This window comes from Pelodiscus sinensis, chromosome 21, assembly GCF_052426305.1.
Source record: "Pelodiscus sinensis isolate ZL-2025 chromosome 21, ASM5242630v1, whole genome shotgun sequence".
NCBI lineage: Eukaryota > Metazoa > Chordata > Testudines > Trionychidae > Pelodiscus > Pelodiscus sinensis.
The window spans coordinates 21066901-21085292 of NC_143072.1; the positions used below are offsets into that span (position 1 = coordinate 21066901).

Below are 18392 nucleotides of genomic sequence, written 5' to 3' on the forward strand. Positions count from 1 at the left end.
CTCCACGAGCCCAAGGGATGAGTATCACCCTCCCGGCTGCCGCTGAAAAGATCAATAGGCAGGTGAAAGTATGCAGGCTGCAAAGAGGATTTTTCAGAGGGAGCCTGAACACATCTGGGTGATGTTGCTCCGGGGACTGCAACTCTCACTGGCTAAGAAAAGCCCCTTGGCAGGGGACCAGAAAAACATCACTGGAGTTGTATTTTTTTAAGATTGGTCCGTTAAAAAATTAAAGTTGACAGCATCCCTTTAAACTTCATGTGAACTGTGGTTCATAAGTGTGAATTATTCTCTAGTTCCTGCTATTACTCACTCCTACAGCTTACCCCTTTTTTCACTTTACTCTTAGATCTTTTGTTGCCTGGCTATAAAGAGTAATTCAACTAGATGTGTAAGCGAGATGGGAAAGGCATGTTGCAAGGACATCACATTTATGTTACCCTGTGTGCCACGCCCTGTTCCCAACTCATTACAGAATATATATTGCAGCAGCAGGCTAGTATATTTGAGGGTGTATCATTAAGGAGGAAGGCCAAGAGGGAGGGATTGTCATTCTTTGATGATGCTTTTTCTGGAAACACAATCTACACAACCAGCTGCTACAAGCTGGGCTATCATTATGTTGACATTGTGTGTAGAAATATAGCTATTTGGTAAATGTAATAATTATTGCAAAAAGAAGACTGTAGGGCTGAGTCTCTGCTGTAAAAGAAAAAATGGATTAAGAGAAATACCGTATGAATCCCAATGTGCAGAGAACATAGAATAAAAGACAGCCTTTTGTTATACTGTGAGTTCCTCAACTCATAAGCAATATAGATTGAGTCTATGTAAAGTTTAATAAACTGCAGATTTAATCCTTCCCAATCCTGCAATTCACAATGCATGAGTAGACTGCAGTTCCACAGATCGTCCAGAGACCAGAACATAGGCAAATTACAATACCTGCATGCTGTACAATGCGGGACTGGGGGTCCAATTAAGAATTTTATAATATTTATATTTTAATTAGATAAAAATTGCACTTTTCAATTATGCATCAGATTCTCTTTAGCAACAACTCAATACACTTACACATGTATTATAATTATGTAAGAAAGGTGGTTTCTCCAAATGGCGCCTGAACATGCACATGAAATTTAAAAGGCTAAATATGTTACACAGTTAAAATATGCCACTCCACTGCAACGCTCATTTATAATCAGAGGAGGGTTTGAAAGACTAATATACTACAGAACTCTTTCACCCTCTGGGATTCCTGGGTGGAGGAACCATTTCTATGCGAATGTAAAAAAATCCCAATTCTTTCTGCTCTAATGCCTTTTTCTAAACGTTTTTTCTGATTACCAAGGTTTTTTCCCAGCAGTGACAGAAAATCCCAGAAATGAAGTATATGTGCAAAAGGGGGAGAAAATACATCATGCATACGAGAAGTGAAAATTTTATCACCAGCCATTTTCTCAAGTGAATATATTTATATGAAAGGCATAATTCTTGTAGTTAGATATAAAGTTGAATTATTTTTCAAAGTATTAATTAGCTTGATGGGTGCTACACTCAAAACATTACTGAATATTTTTAAACTCATGACATTTAAAGAGTTCTAAATTCAACTCATATAGTTGTATACTTTAACAGAACTTCCTGCATTCATAGGCCACAGCTTTTACTTTGCCCTAAAATTAAGAGAAGTGGTAAGGCATTTCAGAGAGCTGACAGATCTTGAAAACCTATCAAATTATATTTACAAAACCTAAATAAAACTGAATCCCATATTACTGGATAATATTTTAGTTATTTTGATTCTAATGAATTGTACAGTAATTGCCATAAGGAATTAATTTTATGTAGGTTATATTGACATTTACTTAAACTACAGGGCTACAGGGCTACGTCTAGACTGGCATGATATTCCGCAAATGCTTTTAACGGAAAAGTTTTCTGTTAAAAGCATCTGTGGAAAAGAGCGTCTAGATTGGCACGGACGCTTTTCCGCAAAAGCACTTTTTGCGGAAAAGCGTCCGTGCCAATCTAGATGCGCTTTTGTGCAAAAAAGCCCCGATCGCCATTTATGTATCAACCTGTATATATTCAGTGTCAGCAAGGAAAGGTTCCTTGTAACTACACTTCTCTTCTCTAACATTTCTTACACATCTTCATACATTTTGTACATTCCGCGTCAGTATCCTATGGCCATAATAAAAAAAAGGCTTTACTGGTGCAGAGTATCTGCTTCTCTTGCAGTAAGTAATCTCACTGCAAGAGAAGCAGATACTCTGCACAAGTAAAGTCTATTTTGCTACAGATAAATAGGCTGCTCTGAGCTCTCAATTTTACCTAACACAGGTATCTTTCTCAAGAGAAATCAATAGTTCACAAATCAAAAATGGCCTACAGGCTGAAATAGTTTTTAATCATTTTTTCTCACCTTCTACACAATTTTTTGGACATGCAATGAAATTTTTTCACCTCAAACTCCTTTGGCCACTCTCTTCAGCTACTTTGAGCACACAAGCGTACACACAGCAATTATGTAGAAGAAAGCAGAAGCTCTCTGTGTGGTTTCTCTCTACCCACAAGACCATGCAACGTTGCATGAAAATGCACTACGGGCACCACTAAGCCAAGCATAGCAGAAACCAGGAAGAAACAGTTCAACACAAAAAGTTCCACTAAAAGGGGAACAAACTCTCAAGCAGAAAGATGGCAGAAGTTAAAGTGTCCATAAGCGTCACATGCACATAATCTCTACAGGCTTGTCCACAGCATAAAATTTTATGTTTTAACTACTTGATCACAAATAATCAAGTCTGCTGCCAATGTTGACCATGACTTGCCAGTTAGTGTAGGCTGTTAGACTCAATCATGATCCACTGATGTTACCCTAAACAAAATCTGTCCTGGGTCTACGTCGAGAAATAAATCACGGTCATCGGCATGCCAGTTAACTCAATTTCTTATAATTGTGTCCACAATTCAGTAATCTAGACAATCTTTAACCTCAGTAGGAGTGCAGCCTCACTAAATCTCAGGTCTTGAGAAATAGTCTTTCCCCATCTGTATCCATTAAGAATAGCACTGGCAACATTTCCCTGTTACCTTCACATCACCCCTTTCTTTGCATCCCTCTACTAGCTCCCTTTCTTTATAGCATCAGACAGCTGCAGAGAGAGCTGGGGGGGAGAGGGGAAGAGGGAGGAGGCTCCCCACACATACCAGATCCTGCAGCCCTCCACTGCTGCCTCTGATAGAGAGGCAGTAGTGCAGAGAGTGAGGGGGCAGGCAGATCTGGTGCTCGTGGGGAGCCTGCTTAAAGCCAGCTCCTCACAGGCATCAGCTCCCATTTCCTCCCCCTATTGTTGCCTCTAATACAGAGGCAGCAATTGGGAGGGAGTGTGTGTAGTGGACAAGATTAAATGCTAAACCCAGGCTTACCAATTAATTGTGTATCCAACTATGCATTGACATCCCTACTATTGACCTCCATCAGCAAAGGTAATTTATTCAGTTTAAGCATTTGTGAATGAAATGTTTAAAAGTGTTCATTCTAGAATCTGGAGAACTGCATTGCAGTCCCCGGGTTACGTACAAGATAGGGACTGTAGGTTTGTTCTTAAGTTGAATTTGTATGTAAGTCGGAACTGGTACATACTGTAGGGGAAACTCTAACCAAACATTTCTCCAGAGCTCAGTTTTATTCTCCCACACCTCACTTCCCTCAGTTCTTTATTCTCAAGCTGAGGTGTCTGCTGAGAAAAGCCGCTCCGCGTCTCCCTGGTCTGCTGGGGGGGGGGGAAGGGAGGCGCTAGCTTCGCGTCTCCCTGGTCTGCTGGGGGGGGGGGGGGCGCTAGCTTCGCGTCTCCCTGGTCTGCTGGGGGGAAGCAGCTAGTGCGGGGATGCCTCACCCTGTTTGTAAGTAGGGATCCGATGTAAGTTGGATCCATGTAACCCGGGGACTGCCTGTATTACCAGGCTTGCCTAACTACTTCACAGGGTAACACACTGGCTTTACTATTTCAACAAATGTACAAAGTAGATACCTCCAGACACAGACCTAGATTTTCAATGCTATGCATTGCATTTGATCTATCCAGTTCACATTATCACTAATGGGAGCTGACTGTCTAGATTTTTGTTATGAAAATTTTATCCCCAGAGTCTCACTACATTTCTCTCTCATGCGAAATATTCTGTTAGCAAACAAAGCAAGTTAAACTCTTGTTTAATAGGTTTAAAATTCAGAGTTTGACCGAGAGTAGAGATATTGAAAGCCAATAATAGTGGAGAAAGGATATGTAACAAGTTAAGAGAATTAATGATTGCAAGAGGTGTGATCACAAGGTTAAAATAACCAAGAGAGATTACTGAAAATTCATCATGAGAAAGATTTAAGATTAGCCTTAAAGCTCAAAGGTAAAGGAGTTGCAAAACAATAAAATTCAAATTTGATTCAGTGTACACCATTAGAATGTCAACATTCAGTATAGCTTTCTTTATTCTAACATTCCCCTACCTAGTTGCATGCAGGCAAGGAAATTATATTAGTCTATTAATTATATATTTCTTATCATGGCTTGAATACTTCTGTTAAACCCAGGCTAATAAAACTTCATTATATTTATTTCTTATGCCCGTATTACTCTTCATTTCTGTAAATATTTACTTCCCATTTCTTTCCAACATCTACAAGAGAATAAATCAACAACTTCCGTACCCACATTTTTATTTGAATCTTCAATAATATATCTGATCATAATAAATATGCATGCAGACAGTGTCACATATAATAGGATTCCAGCTACCACTGAGCATCAATATGACGAATTTCAAAAACAGAGAGCGCAAGATTTAAAGTCTCCATTATTCTTTTCACATAAACCTCTTAAGAGTCTTTTACAATGGTCTGTTTCAATACTTTATTTTAGTTCTCTCTAAACTAACACTTCAGATATTTCTTTTAAAAGCTATTTTAACAAAACCTGATGCCTACTCAGCCCTTATATGGTGTATTAGCCAATTACCCCTCTTAAATGTGGTAACCCTTTAACCAAATAACATTTTTTTACCCAAATCCCCTTTATCTGTGATCTTCTGAGAAAATCAGGGAGGTGAGAGAAGACAAGCTAATACTGTAAAGCTTAACAAAATACAATAAAAAAATAAAAGATTTTGTCTATGAGCAGAAGTAACGCTCACTTTCAAAGTTCAATTTTTGCTCTCCTGGAAGACTTTCCCCCCCCCCCCCTTAACTGGGCAAATGAGGGTCAAACAACATGTTTATCATGTAGTCAGACAAATGCATACATCTCTTCACCTCTTATTACATTACTACATTTTTTAGTGGTACCACAGTGCAGTGTTTGGAACATCCCAGATCGGGCTGTATGGGTAATGAGAAAACAGCTGAAGGTCAAACTCAATCTTTTTCTCAAATTTGTACTTTTGTCTCCAACAATTAGTAATGTCCAGTTTCTGTACATCATAGTATCGGTTATATATTTTCAAGAGTGAGTTTGTTTGTGCAAAACAAAATCATACTTCAGGATTACCTGCAGCTACAAAATTTTGCATAAACAATCCTGCCTCAAATTAGCTGAATGCACTACTTTTTACACCAGAATATGCTGGGTGAAAGGTTTAAATAATTATTTTTGTTTTCCATCAGAAAAAAGTCAAGACTATTATGATTTGAGCTGATAAAAAATACTTGCTAACAAAATTAAAATTGATTAGCTTATTCACTTGTCGTTTTAGTGCAAAGAAAAATGTTACTGTTACAAATCACAAAATAATTCAAATTAGTTACAGAAAGAGTAATGGAATCTTTACAAATTTCTGATTTAAATTTATTACAGTATGTATAGTAATTAATAAAATGAATGATGTTTGAAGTTGAAATCCTACGCATTTAAAACTGTTCTTTTACTTCCCTTTTGCAAGCACATTAATAAAAAATTCTATGACATGTATTTAATTTATTGAACTTTCCTATAAGTGTAATCTATGCAAAATGACTTTGTCCGGTCATCGATGGGCCTTACCTGATAATAGGTTATATTCTCTGGACAGTTTCAAAAAGGCAAAACCATTTTACAAATCATAGAACACCAAACAACCCTGACAGCATGCTATTTATGAGATTGCTTTAATCACTAGTCCATGCACCTATAGCAGAAAGTCATATGACCTTCAGAATGAGTCTAGTATGAATATGAAGTCTAATATCCACTCCTAATGGAAACAGCACCTTACCCATCTCATACTCCCAATAGGGATGTAAAAAGAGTACTCAACTATACGATTAACCGATAATCCTAGGCTTCCTGGTTTATCTAGTTGACTACCCGCATTCCCCCCGCCCCCTTGCTGCCCCAAGCTCGGGGTTGCAGGGGGGAAGAAGGGAGAAGAGAACAGGACCCGGTGCTGGGAAAACCAGCTTAAAAGCCAATTCCCTCCAGCATTGGCTCCCCAGTGCCGCCCGGCATCCTCCACACACTGCTGCCTCTATCAGATGCAGAAGTGTGGGGGGGGAGGAAGAGGTGTCACAGGAGGCTGCAGCAAAGCAGCCTCTGCCCGGGGGGATTCCAGCTCCAGCCTCCCCCACCTATCCCCACCAGCCTCCTGTATCAGAGGCAACAGCGCAGGGTGGCAAGCAGCTGGTCTGTGCGGGGAGCTGGTTTTTGAACTGGCTCTCCTCACAGACCGGCTCCCAACTGGCACCCCATGCTGCCGCAATGGTAGGGGGTTCCTCAGGAGTGGGGCTGGATTGTACTGGCTGCCTGCCTCCCCAACCCAGGGACTATAGAATAGTCAAGAAACCACCAAGATTTCATGTAGTTACTTGACTCTTCTATTACCCAATAGCTAACATCCATAATCCCCAATAATATTTTTATTACTTAATTTTTTGGTAGTTTAGTTGCATCCATTGAGGGCAGGGAAGTAGAGCAGTGGTCCCCAACCTTTTGAGGTTGTCGGGCACCAGGGGGCGGGGACACTTGTGCGCCCGCAAGCGCCACGCGCCCGGGGCTGGCGCTCCCCCCCGCAAGCGCCGCGCCATGTGCCCAGGGCCAGGCCAGCTCCGAGCACCTGGTGGGCGCATGCAAATGCGCCCGCGGGCGCCATGGCGCCCGCGGGCACCGTGTTGGGGACCATGGAAGTAGAGCATTAGAAAAAAATTAACTCAAGAGCAGCTTTTAATCAGAAGGTTCAAACACTAAGATGTAGAGTAAAACAGTGAGTGTACAATGTAAGCCCAACAAGAGCAAAGAAGAGGATCCTATAGTGGGTGTGTGGCATAATGAATCACAGAAGTCCCCTCGGGGCTGTCCCCTTGGTGTGCTGATCTCACCACTGACACCCACCTTCCTTGCCTGTGGGGCTCCCCACCACACAGTCCTGCTGCACTAGAGCCTCTGGTCTTCCCCAGCCAAACCACAGAGTTTGGTTACTGCTCCCCTGCAGAGCTACACGGACACACTGGATAGTTCAGCACCAGGAGGGCTCAACTGTAAGGGATCAGCACCCAGGAAACTAACCCTTACAAGGGACCAAAACCCCAAATAAATGCAGCTAGCTCTGTGTAAAAGCTTTGCACAGTGAAAGCTCATAAGATCTGCCCACTTTAATTAACAAACGAGATATGCATGGTGGTTGCTAACCATCCTCCAGGTAGTAAATGATTTACTCTGGGCTTGATCATAAAGTGTTTTTATTAAGTAAAAAATAAGGATTTAAGTGGTTGCAAATGAAACAATCAGATCAAAGTAAGATAATACATTAAAATGAGCAAAAAATACTTACCTAGTTCTAATCCATTAAGCCACTTGTTACATGCAAATTCTTACCATGAACAGCTGCTCTTATCTCAGTTAAAAGCTTCAAGCCAGAGTTGATTTTTACTCTTACTTGGGTCTACAGGTTTTTCAAAGTTCTTTGTATCCTCTTAGGGTGGCCCAGGCAGTTTCAAAGGACTGATGGTTTCCCGCTGCTTAAATAGACTTTACCCCTAGGGGGGAAACCTTTGTTCAGCACCCCCTATTCCATGGGAAAATTCCAGGTTCAAGATGGATTCCAATACCAGGTGGCATGGCCACATATCTTTCTAGGACCAGCCATAGTTTGGGATACAAGATAAACATGACCAAGCACAGGTCACTCCTATAAGTACTGAGTTATGTTTCCAAAGCATCTCTAATGGCCCTTACTAGCACATTTAGGCTACGTCTACACTAGCCACAATTTCCGGAAAAGCCATGCAAATCAGGTAAGTCAGGATAGGGAAATCCGCGGGGGATTTAAATATCCCCCGCCGATTTAAATAAACATGTCCGCCGCTTTTTTTCCAGCTTGGGGAAAAGCCGGAAAAAAAAGCGTCTAGACTGGCGCGATCCTCCGGAATAAAGCCCTTTTCCGGAGGATCTCTTATTCCTACTTGCAAGTAAGTCCTACTTGCAAGTAGGAATAAGAGATCCTCCGGAAAAGGGCGGATTTCCCTATCCTGACTTACCTGATTTGCATGGCTTTTCCGGAAATTGTGGCCAGTGTAGACGTAGCCTTAGAATTACAAACAGATTATCACTTCAAATTTCTAATTTCACATACAAGAATGATACATGCACAAACATAGGATATACAGATTCAACAGACTATAACTTTACTTCATGGAGCACATCAATTTTATTTTGTCTAAAGCATCTTCAAACTACGCATATTCATAAGACCATTTTCATAAAGCACTGGCGGGGGGTCCCATGACAGGGTGAAAATTTAAGTTTCTCAAACAAACTACTATGGGATGGGAAGTTTGTTTTAAGCTTCTTATACAAGGTTTTAATGAATGAGGGTGTGACTTGGCATCTGAAAGGTCATATGGTAGTTGCTAACACGACTTCCCAGGTGATAAGATTTCCTAGGAATCAGTACAAAATTAAGTTTAAGTTTCAGGTGTGTACACTGTTATAAGAAAACTAGTGACACACACTGTGGACTGATGCTATATGGAGAGCAGTGTTCCTGCTAGTTTTTCCACCTATGTGCAGAATAAATTTTGTAGTGTGCACTAAGGCTCATGCTGATGTGCACCATCAGAACAAACACAGATGCTGGCTGTGGGCACTCTGCTAATCAGCTGGGCAGCATTTGAATCTCTCCTGGAGGCTGCCAAGAACTCAGCTTATATAGAACACTGGTAGACAGGTCTGTTAATTCCATGGCCTGTGTATACAGGCAGTCCCCGGGTTACGTACAAGCTAGGGACTGTAGGTTTGTTTTTAAGTTGAATTTGTATATAAGTCGGAACTGGTACATATTGTAGGGGAAACTCTAGCCAAACATTTCTCCAGAGCTCAGTTTTATTCTCCCACACCTCACTTCCCTCAGTCCTTTATTCTCAAGCTGAGGTGTCTGCTGAGAAAAGCGGCTTCGTGTCTCCCTGGTCTGCTGGGGGGGGCGCTAGCTTCGCGTCTCCCTGGTCTGCTGGGGGGAAGCAGCTAGTGCGGGGTTGCCTCACCCTGTTTGTAAGTAGGGATCCGATGCAAGTCGGATCCATGTAACCCGGGGACTGCCTGTAGTAGAATGACACCCAGCAAAGTTGAAACCTTATCATAGGCATGCTTCATACAGGACTTCCAAGAAAGCAGGAAAAAGATAAATACTAATCATGGACAAACATTGTTAAACAAATTAAGTCAACTATTTAATGAGAAATGATATTCTGCTCAACCTGACTGCCTGAGGTTAGTTTTTTTAGTATTTATAACAGTATTTATTTAATGACTAATGTAATATCAAAAAACAATTAGTAGGCCAGAAGAAATCTAACCAGATGTCATTTTGTAGTACTAATAAATTAATATCATTTTAATATAACTGAATTTTCCTTGTTCTACTCAAATATTTTAAAAAAATACTTATAAAAATTGTCATTGAAATGCTTTACTCTCAAATACATAAAAGCTGTATTTCTAACATTAACTTTTTTTTTTTTTTTTTTTTTTACACACACACACACACACACACACACACACACACACACACACACTTGGAATCGTTTCAATAATTTAGCCAGTAGTAAGTTGGTCAATAATTTGATTGTCTGCCTTCGGTTTTTCATCTAAGCACTATTTAGTTGCAGAGGCCCTTCATACTGGTATTTCCTAACTTTTGAATGCTTGACGTTGCATTCTTCACAGAGCTTTTAAAGGACTGTTTTTAGGTGTAATTTTCTAGGTTTTGAAACTACCAAACTGAAAACACAAATTCCAGCATGTGGAATTAGATGGAGACCTACATGGTTCATTAGATGGGTTAGAAACTTTAGAGAGCATTTATACAGACTGCTGCTACTTGTGCGAGTGGAGTAATTGATAGTCAAAATACTGATGTCAACTTTCACATCATTTCTATCAATGGTAACTAATCATTTTGCTTGCCTTTCCCACTTCGAGCCATGAAAGATAAGAGATAACTTCTTTAAAATGCAGGTTTAACCAGGCGCTGATTTTGTTTGAAGAATCTAATCAAGGCATTCAGTTCACCGAGATGAGTCACAAGTGTATCACCTAAAGTATAATTGCCATTCAGGCAATAGTAGGCATATTTGGACATTTTAATGCAACATAGTTTAGAGGTGCCAAGGTTTCAGCATTTGTCATGTCAAGTTAGCCAACATAATCCCAGTTCCTGCATTGATCTTGGCTGGTTCACTGACTGAAACCTGAGAATTGCTGTCAGGTGGCAGGCAAGTTAAAATAAGATAGTCATGACGCAGTCTGTGCCAGTGAGCAAAGATTTAAAAAAAACAAAGACAAGCAGCACACATTATTTGAAAACAAAACCCACTGCCATCTGTGATCACGGAGCTCATCAACAGGACAACAGTTTAACTCTTAAGAGTGTACTGTAAAGGGAATGAGAGGTGCAATCTGACAAAGCAATTTTTGGAATATTATTTTAACCCAGTAACTCATAGGACAAGATACAGGTTTGTTACTATCCAAACACTTTATAGGGTATTAATAGTGAAAGCATCCTGACTATATATTTGGAAGTTAGGATTAGAGAGCTATTTCAAATGAAGAGCAAGTCATACACGTTTTTAATGTGTATTATGTATGTAACTATTTCCTCTCAAACATTTAACAATTTGCATAAGAAACTTCGGAATATACCATCAAATTGAATAAAACAGTCTATGCTTTCATCATTGGGAAAGAAAAGAGAGAAAAAAACAGATTTCTCAGGGTACGTCTACACTGCACACTTATTTCGGAATAAACCATCTTGTTAGTCTTTAAAGTGCCTCATAGTCCTGTCTTTTGTTTCAGCAAGACCAGACTAACACGGCTACATCTCTATTATTATTTCGGAATAAGCTATTCCGGAAGATATATTCCAAAATAGTTTATTTTGGAATAGAGTGTTCACACTACAAGGAAGCCTCAAAATTAGTCCGAGGCAGGCTCCCCTAATGTGGATGCACTCTCTCGATTTAGAGCCCCAAGAAGCACTGGGGAGTAATGACTTACAATGGCCCTGGTGAGGAGCTATTTCAAAATAGCAGCAGTGGAGTGTCCATACTGCAGCTATTTCGAAATAGCTATTTCGGAAGAGGAGATATTTCTCATGAAATGAGATTTCCAGAAGTCGGAAAAAGCTGCCCTTTATTTCAATATTATTTTGAAATAACAGAATTGCAGTGTAGACGTTTGCATTACTATTTCGGAATAACGCTAGCTATTCCGAAATAACGATGCAGTGTAGACGCACCCTAAGAGAAGAAAGCTGTTTCTTCATGAATATGGGGATTCTCTTGGAGTAATCTTGAGAGACTGATGTAAAAGAAAAATCTGTCATATTTGACAGGATAAATAAACCTTTTGCATTAGTATATATTACCATGCTAGACAAATGAAAACAGGTTCTCTAGTCGGAAGGGAAGGAGAACTAAATTGATGACACCAAGAGGGCTGGGCTGTTGAATGACCATTCTACTTAAGTCTACACACACAAAATGTTAATAGTGACCAGCTAATCAACACAATTAATATTAAAAAGGGGGGAGGAATGCAAGCCAAAACAGAGAACATTTAGGTAAAATAGATCAATTCACATTGGCTAGGCCTGATAAAACTTCTCTTAAAGTACTTTAGGAACAGGCTGAAGCAATCTCAGAACCATTAGCAATGATCTTTAAGAACTCATGGAGAACAAAAAAAGGGCAAACATACTACCCCATTCCTAGAAAGAGGAACAGAGAACCTGGGGAATTTTAGACCAGTCAACGTAATCTTGATAACAGGAAAGAACAAATAACTGAAACATTTGTAATTGCCTTGAGAATAACAGAGTTTCAAGGAAGAGCCAACAGATTAGTCAAACACAAATAAGGTCAAATCACCCTATTTACTTCTTTGACACAGTTGCTGAGGATAGGGGAAAAGCAGTAGATGTGATAGATCTTGATATTAATTATACTTAGAATCATAGAACCATAGAGCTGGAAGAGACCTCAGAAGGTCATCAAGTCCAGCCCCCTGCTCTAGGCAGGACCAGTTCCAACTAAATCAACCGAGCCAGGGCTTTGTCAAGCCGAAACTTAAACACCTCTAGGGATGGAGACTCCACTACTTCCCTAGGTAATCCATTCCAGTGCTTCACCACCCTCCTAGTGAAATAGTTTTTCCTAATATCCAACCTGGACCTCTCCCACCACAACTTGAGACCATTGCTCCTTGTTCTGCCATCTGTCACTACGGAAAACAGCCTCTATTCATCCTCTTTGGAACCTCCCTTCAGGAAGTTGAAGGCTGCTATCAAATCCTCCCTTACTCTTTGCTTCTGCAAACTAAACAGACCCAACTCCCTCAGCCTCTCCTCCTAGGTCATATGCTACAGCCCCCTAATCATTTTGGTTGCCCTCCGCTGGACCCTCTCCAATGCGTCCACATCCTTTTTGTAGTGGGGGGGCCCAGAACTGGATACAATACTCCAGATGTGGCCTCACCAGAGCCGAATAAAGGGGAATAATGACATCTCTGGATCTGCTGGCAATGCTCCTCTTAATGCAACCCAATATGCCATTAGCCTTCTTGGCTACAAGGGCACACTGTCGACTCATATCCAGCTTCTCATCCACTGTAACCCCCAGGTCCTTTTCTGCAGAACTACTACTTAGCTGGTTGGTCCCCACCCAGCCTGTAACAATGCTTGGAATTCTTCCGTCTCAAATGCAGGACTCTTTACTTGTCCTTGTTGAACCTCATCAGATTTCTTGTGGCCCAATCCTCCAACTTGTCTAAGTCACTCTGGACCCTATCTCTGCCCTCGAGTGTATCTACCTCTCCCCTTAGCTTAGTGTCATCCGCAAACTTGCTGAGGGTGCAATCCATCCCCTCATCCAGGTCATTAATAAAGATATTGAACAAAACCGGTCCTAGAACCGAACCTTGGGGCACTCCGCTAGAAACCGAACGCCATCCTGACATGGAGCCGTTGATCACTACGGCTGGGCCCGGCCTTCTATCCATCCTTCTATCCATCTTACTGTCCATTTATCCAATCCACAGTCCCTTAACTTTTTGGCAAGAACATTGTGGGAGACCGTATCAAAAGCCTTGCTAAAGTCAAGGTATATCACATCCACTGACTTTCCCATGTCCACAGAGCCACTTACCTCATCATAGAAGCTAATCAGATTGGTCAGGCACGACTTGCCCTTTGTGAATCCATGCTGACTATTCCTAATCACTTTCCCCTCTTCCAAGTGCCTCAAAATGGATTCCTTAAGGATACCTTCCATGATTTTTCTAGGAACCGAGGTAAGACTGACCGGCCTATAGTTCCCTGGATCATCCTCCTTCCCTTTTTTGAAGATGGGCACTACCGTATTTTCCGGCGTATAAGGCGACTGGGCGTATAAGACGACCCCCTAATTTTTTAGTTAAAAGATAGGGTTTCGTCTTATACCCCAGCGCCCCTCCGCCTCCTTTGCTCCCGGTGTCCCTGGTGTGCTGGAGACGGTCCCCAGCAGACCAAAGGCACCGGGAGCAAAGCCGCAGCAGCGGCGGGGTCCCGCACCTCTGAGGCTTTGCCAGAGTAAAGCCTCAGAAGCGCGGCACCCTGCCGCCGCTTTGGCTTTGCTCCCGGTGCCTCTGGTCTGCTGGGGACCGTCTCCAGCAGACCAGGGACACCGGGAGCATAGCCTCTGAGGACGCCCCATCAGCGGGACAGCCCCGGCGCACCTGGGCTGCCCCGCCGCCAGAGCCCCTCCGCGGCTTTGCAAAGCCTTGGGGGAAGCCGGCAGCGGGGCATCCCAGGCGCGCCTGAGCTGCCCCACCTCCGGAGCCCCTCCGAGGCTTTGCAAAGCCTCGGGGGAAGCCGGCAGCGGGGCATCCCAGGCGTGCCTGAGCTGCCCCGCCTCCGGAGCCCCTCCGCGGCTTTGCAAAGCCTCGGGGGAAGCCGGCAGCGGGGCATCCCAGGAGCACCTGGGCTGCCCCGCTGCCGGAGCCCCTCCGCGGCTTTGCAAAGCCATGTAGGTCTCCATCTAATTCCACATGCTGGAATTTGTGTTTTCAGTTTGGTAGTTTAAAAACCTAGAAAATTACACCTAAAAACAGTCCTTTAAAAACTCTGTGAAGAATGCAACGTCAAGCATTCACAAGTTAGGAAATGCCAGTATGAAGGGCCTCTGCAACTAAATAGTGCTTAGATGAAAAACTGAAGGCAGACAATCAAATTATTGACCAACTTACTACTGGCTAAATTATTCAAACGAGTGTGTGTGTGTGTGTGTGTGTGTGTGTGTGTGTGTGTGTGTGTGTGTGTGTGTGTGTGTGTGTGTGTGTGTGTGTGTAAAAAAACAAGTTAATGTTAGAAATACAGCTTTTATGTATTTGAGAGTAAAGCATTTCAATGGCAATTTTTATAAGTATTTTTTTAAAGTATTTGAGTAGAACAAGGAAAATTCAGTTATATTAAAATGATATTAATTGATTAGTACTACAAAATGACATCTGGCTAGATTTCTTCTGGCCTACTAATTATGTTTTTTGATATTACATTAGTCATTAAATAAAAACTGTTATAAATACTAAAAAAACTAACCTTCTCAGGAGGGGCTGGGAAGGGGCTTTGCAAAGGATGCCCCGCCACCGGCTTCCCCCGAGGCTTTGCAAAGCCGCATACCCGGCGTATAAGACGACCCCCGATTTTGGGGGGATGTTTTTTAACATCAAAAGTCGTCTTATACGCCGGAAAATACGGTACATTTGCCTTTTTCCAATCATCCAGGATTTCTCCCGACTTCCACGACTTTTCAAAGATAAGGGCCAAAGGCTCCTCACTGACATTTACCAACTCCCTCAGTACCCTCAGATGCATTAAGTCCAGACCCATGGATTTCTCTACTGCTGACAGTTCCACAACATTCTCATAAGCCAACAAAGGAAATGTGATCTAGATAAAACTACTAGGAAGTGGGTCCACAACTGCCTGATAGACTGTACTCAGAATAGTTATCAACAGCTTGTTGTCAAACTGATAATGCGGGTCAGATAGCAGAATGTTGGTCAGAGTAGTCAGTCTTGAATCTGGGACTACTCAATGTTTTCATCTATGACTTGGTAAGGAGAGAAGAGTATATTTATAAAATTTGCAGAGGCCACCAAACTGGGCAGAGGGGGTTACAGACACTTTGGAGGACAGGTTTAGGAGTCACAGCTACGACTTCACAGCAAAATTATTTCAAAGTAACAAGCATTATTTCAAAAGAACATAATGTCAAAATACTGCCAAGCTGAAGGACTTCTTACTCTGACTCCAGTAACCCTCATTTTGAGTAGTTATCACTCGAAGTCGGAGGAAGAGTGTTCTATTTCGAAATAAGTGTAGTGTTGACTAGAGATGTGAACCTCTGCTTATCGGATAGTCGACACTCTAGTTGACTAGTTGCTTCCCCGTCTCCTTGCTGCCTCTATCAGAAAGAGGCAGTGGGGGGGAAGGAGAGGGTGCTTCAAAGTGGCAGCGCCGCATGGAGCCTGGGGTCAGCCGGGGACTCCCGCACTGAACCCAGGCTCCATGAGACACTTCCGCTTTGAAGCACCACGGGGGCCAGCAGGGGACTGCTTGAGTCCTTTGCTGGCCCCATGCTCCCTGCAGTGTTCTTGCTTTTGAAGCGTAGCAACAGCCCTGGGCTGTTGCTACATTTCAAAAGCGGAGGCGCCCTTATCAACTAATCGAATAGTCGATGCAATTTGCATCGACTATTGGATTAGCCAATTAATTAAAATTTTACATCCCTAGTGTAGACAGCACCAAAGCTCAAAATAAGCTACACAATTGACGTAGCTCAATTTGCATAGCTTATTTTGAATTAAGCCCTGCTGTGTAGGCGCACCTAAAATGCCACTGACAAATTAGAGAAAGGGTCTGACATCAACAAAAATTTAATAAAAACAAGTGCAGAGAACTACTCTTAGGAAGCAAAATCTAAAAGCACAACTATAAAATAGGGAGTAACGAGCTAGGAAGGAGAATTGCTGAAAAGGGCCTGGGGGCTATAGTGGATCACAAACAATTCAAATCAACAATGTGATGCCACTGCAAGAAAAAGGCTAACGTTCTGAGGTGTATTAATATGACTATCATATGTAAATCATGGGAGGTAAATGCCATGCTCTAGTCGACACTTTTGAGACTTCAGCTGGAATATTCTGTCCAATTCTGGGCATCACACTTTAAGGTGTGGACAAACTGGAGAATCCTGAGGAGTACCATAAAAGTGATAAGAGACTTAGAAATCCTGACCTAAGAGAAGAGACTATTAAAACTCTGAATGCTTAGTCTTGAGAAAAGAGGTCTGTGATAACAGTTTCCCATTATGTTAAGGGCTGTTATGAAGTGGACTGTGATCAATTGTTCTCCGTGTTCAGTGACAGCAGGACAAGTAGTAATGGTCTTAATCCATAGCAAAGGAGATTTAGGTTAGCTATTATGAAAAACTTTCTAATATAAGGGTAGTTAAGCCACCATCATTGGCCCTCTTAAACAACAGCTTGGATAAATACCAGTCAGGAACGATTTAGGTTTATGTGGTCCTGCCTCAGCACAGAGGACCAAATTTGATGAATTCTTCAGATCCATTTCAACCCTACATTTCTAGGATTTTCTCTTTTTTTTTTTAAATGAGCTTATGTACTGTCTACTATGTTGACAAAAAAAAGACATATTAGAAATGACAAGAAGCAAGACTCAGCTTACATTTCTGGCTAATTTTATTCTTTTTCCTCCAGCATTCAGTATTTTATTAATTTCTCTCTCAAAGCACTTCAACACTGTAAAATAAAACATTGTTCTGAATATGCACATTAGTGCACAAGACGGCAGCATGGTGTTTGTTGTGGGGAAGAGAGCTTACACTATTTTTATATATGAAACACTTTTTTTCCTGGCTACTTTCCTGTATTATGCATGTGTGTTTACAAATACAGTTAAGTCATCTTCTTTGATTAATAATGTTTTAAGATACCTAAGTTGCCAATAGAATTCTGGAATAACCAGAAATATGGGTACCTTTGAAAATAAAGAAAATCTCTTTGTCATGAGAGCCCTAAGGGTTAAGCTCCCCACCCAAATCAACATCAGTCTAGTATTTTGACTCCTTTTCTAACATGTGGTTTGCCGAAACATGGAAGGTCAATATGGTCTAGTAGCATTACCAACATTTCCACTGCTGCTAGAAGACATTTAAGGGTACATTAGAGCTAAACAGCACAGAACGGTGAGAGCCAGGATTGGTGGCTGTAAACAAACTTTATTGGACCACGGGAAACTTGGACACACCCATAAGAGGACATCTGGCTAACTAAAATCACGTCAGACCACGGATCTTGCCAGACCAAAAATAGTGCTGGATTAGAGAGGTTCAACCTGTACCTCATTGTCACTTGACAGCTATTGCGCTGGCTTGATTAAGCAACAAGGATAGTCAGAATTCTGGTCAGATACTAATTGCCCCCAGCCAGAAAAAATGAGTAGTAAAGTTTCCATTGAGGAAAACAGTAAACATATAAATATAGATAGATATAATTACCTCTGCAACTTTTGGAGGCACTCCATCACCAAGCACTTCCTTAATGAAGCACTGCTGGCTCATGTAACATAAGAGTCCACAAGTTCTCTTGAAAGCATCTCTCAGACGCTTTAGCTCTACATCTGTAACTGTATTAAGAAAAAGAAATTACAATTAAGGAAGATGACCAGGAAAATGTAACATCAGTGTTAACATCACTATCAAGAATTTCTTTCATAGAGAAGTCAAAACTTCAAAAGCACATCACTTTGTCTTACAACGAAAGTTCTAGATAAAGTGTTTGCACAATTTCTTTAATTTA

The 18392-nt window shown here is 41.5% G+C and overlaps 1 protein-coding gene across 4 annotated transcripts in view; it reads right to left on the bottom strand.

The window, feature by feature from the left end:
• USP32 (ubiquitin specific peptidase 32) overlaps positions 1-18392 on the bottom strand; it is a 173466-nt gene that overhangs the window by 115237 nt on the left and 39837 nt on the right. For all 4 annotated transcript variants that reach the window (XM_075904742.2, XM_075904740.2, XM_075904739.2 and 1 more), the window contains exon 2: positions 18092-18219. In XM_075904742.2, the coding sequence (XP_075760857.2) occupies positions 18092-18219 (128 nt within the window). The remainder of the gene's footprint in view (positions 1-18091; positions 18220-18392) is intronic.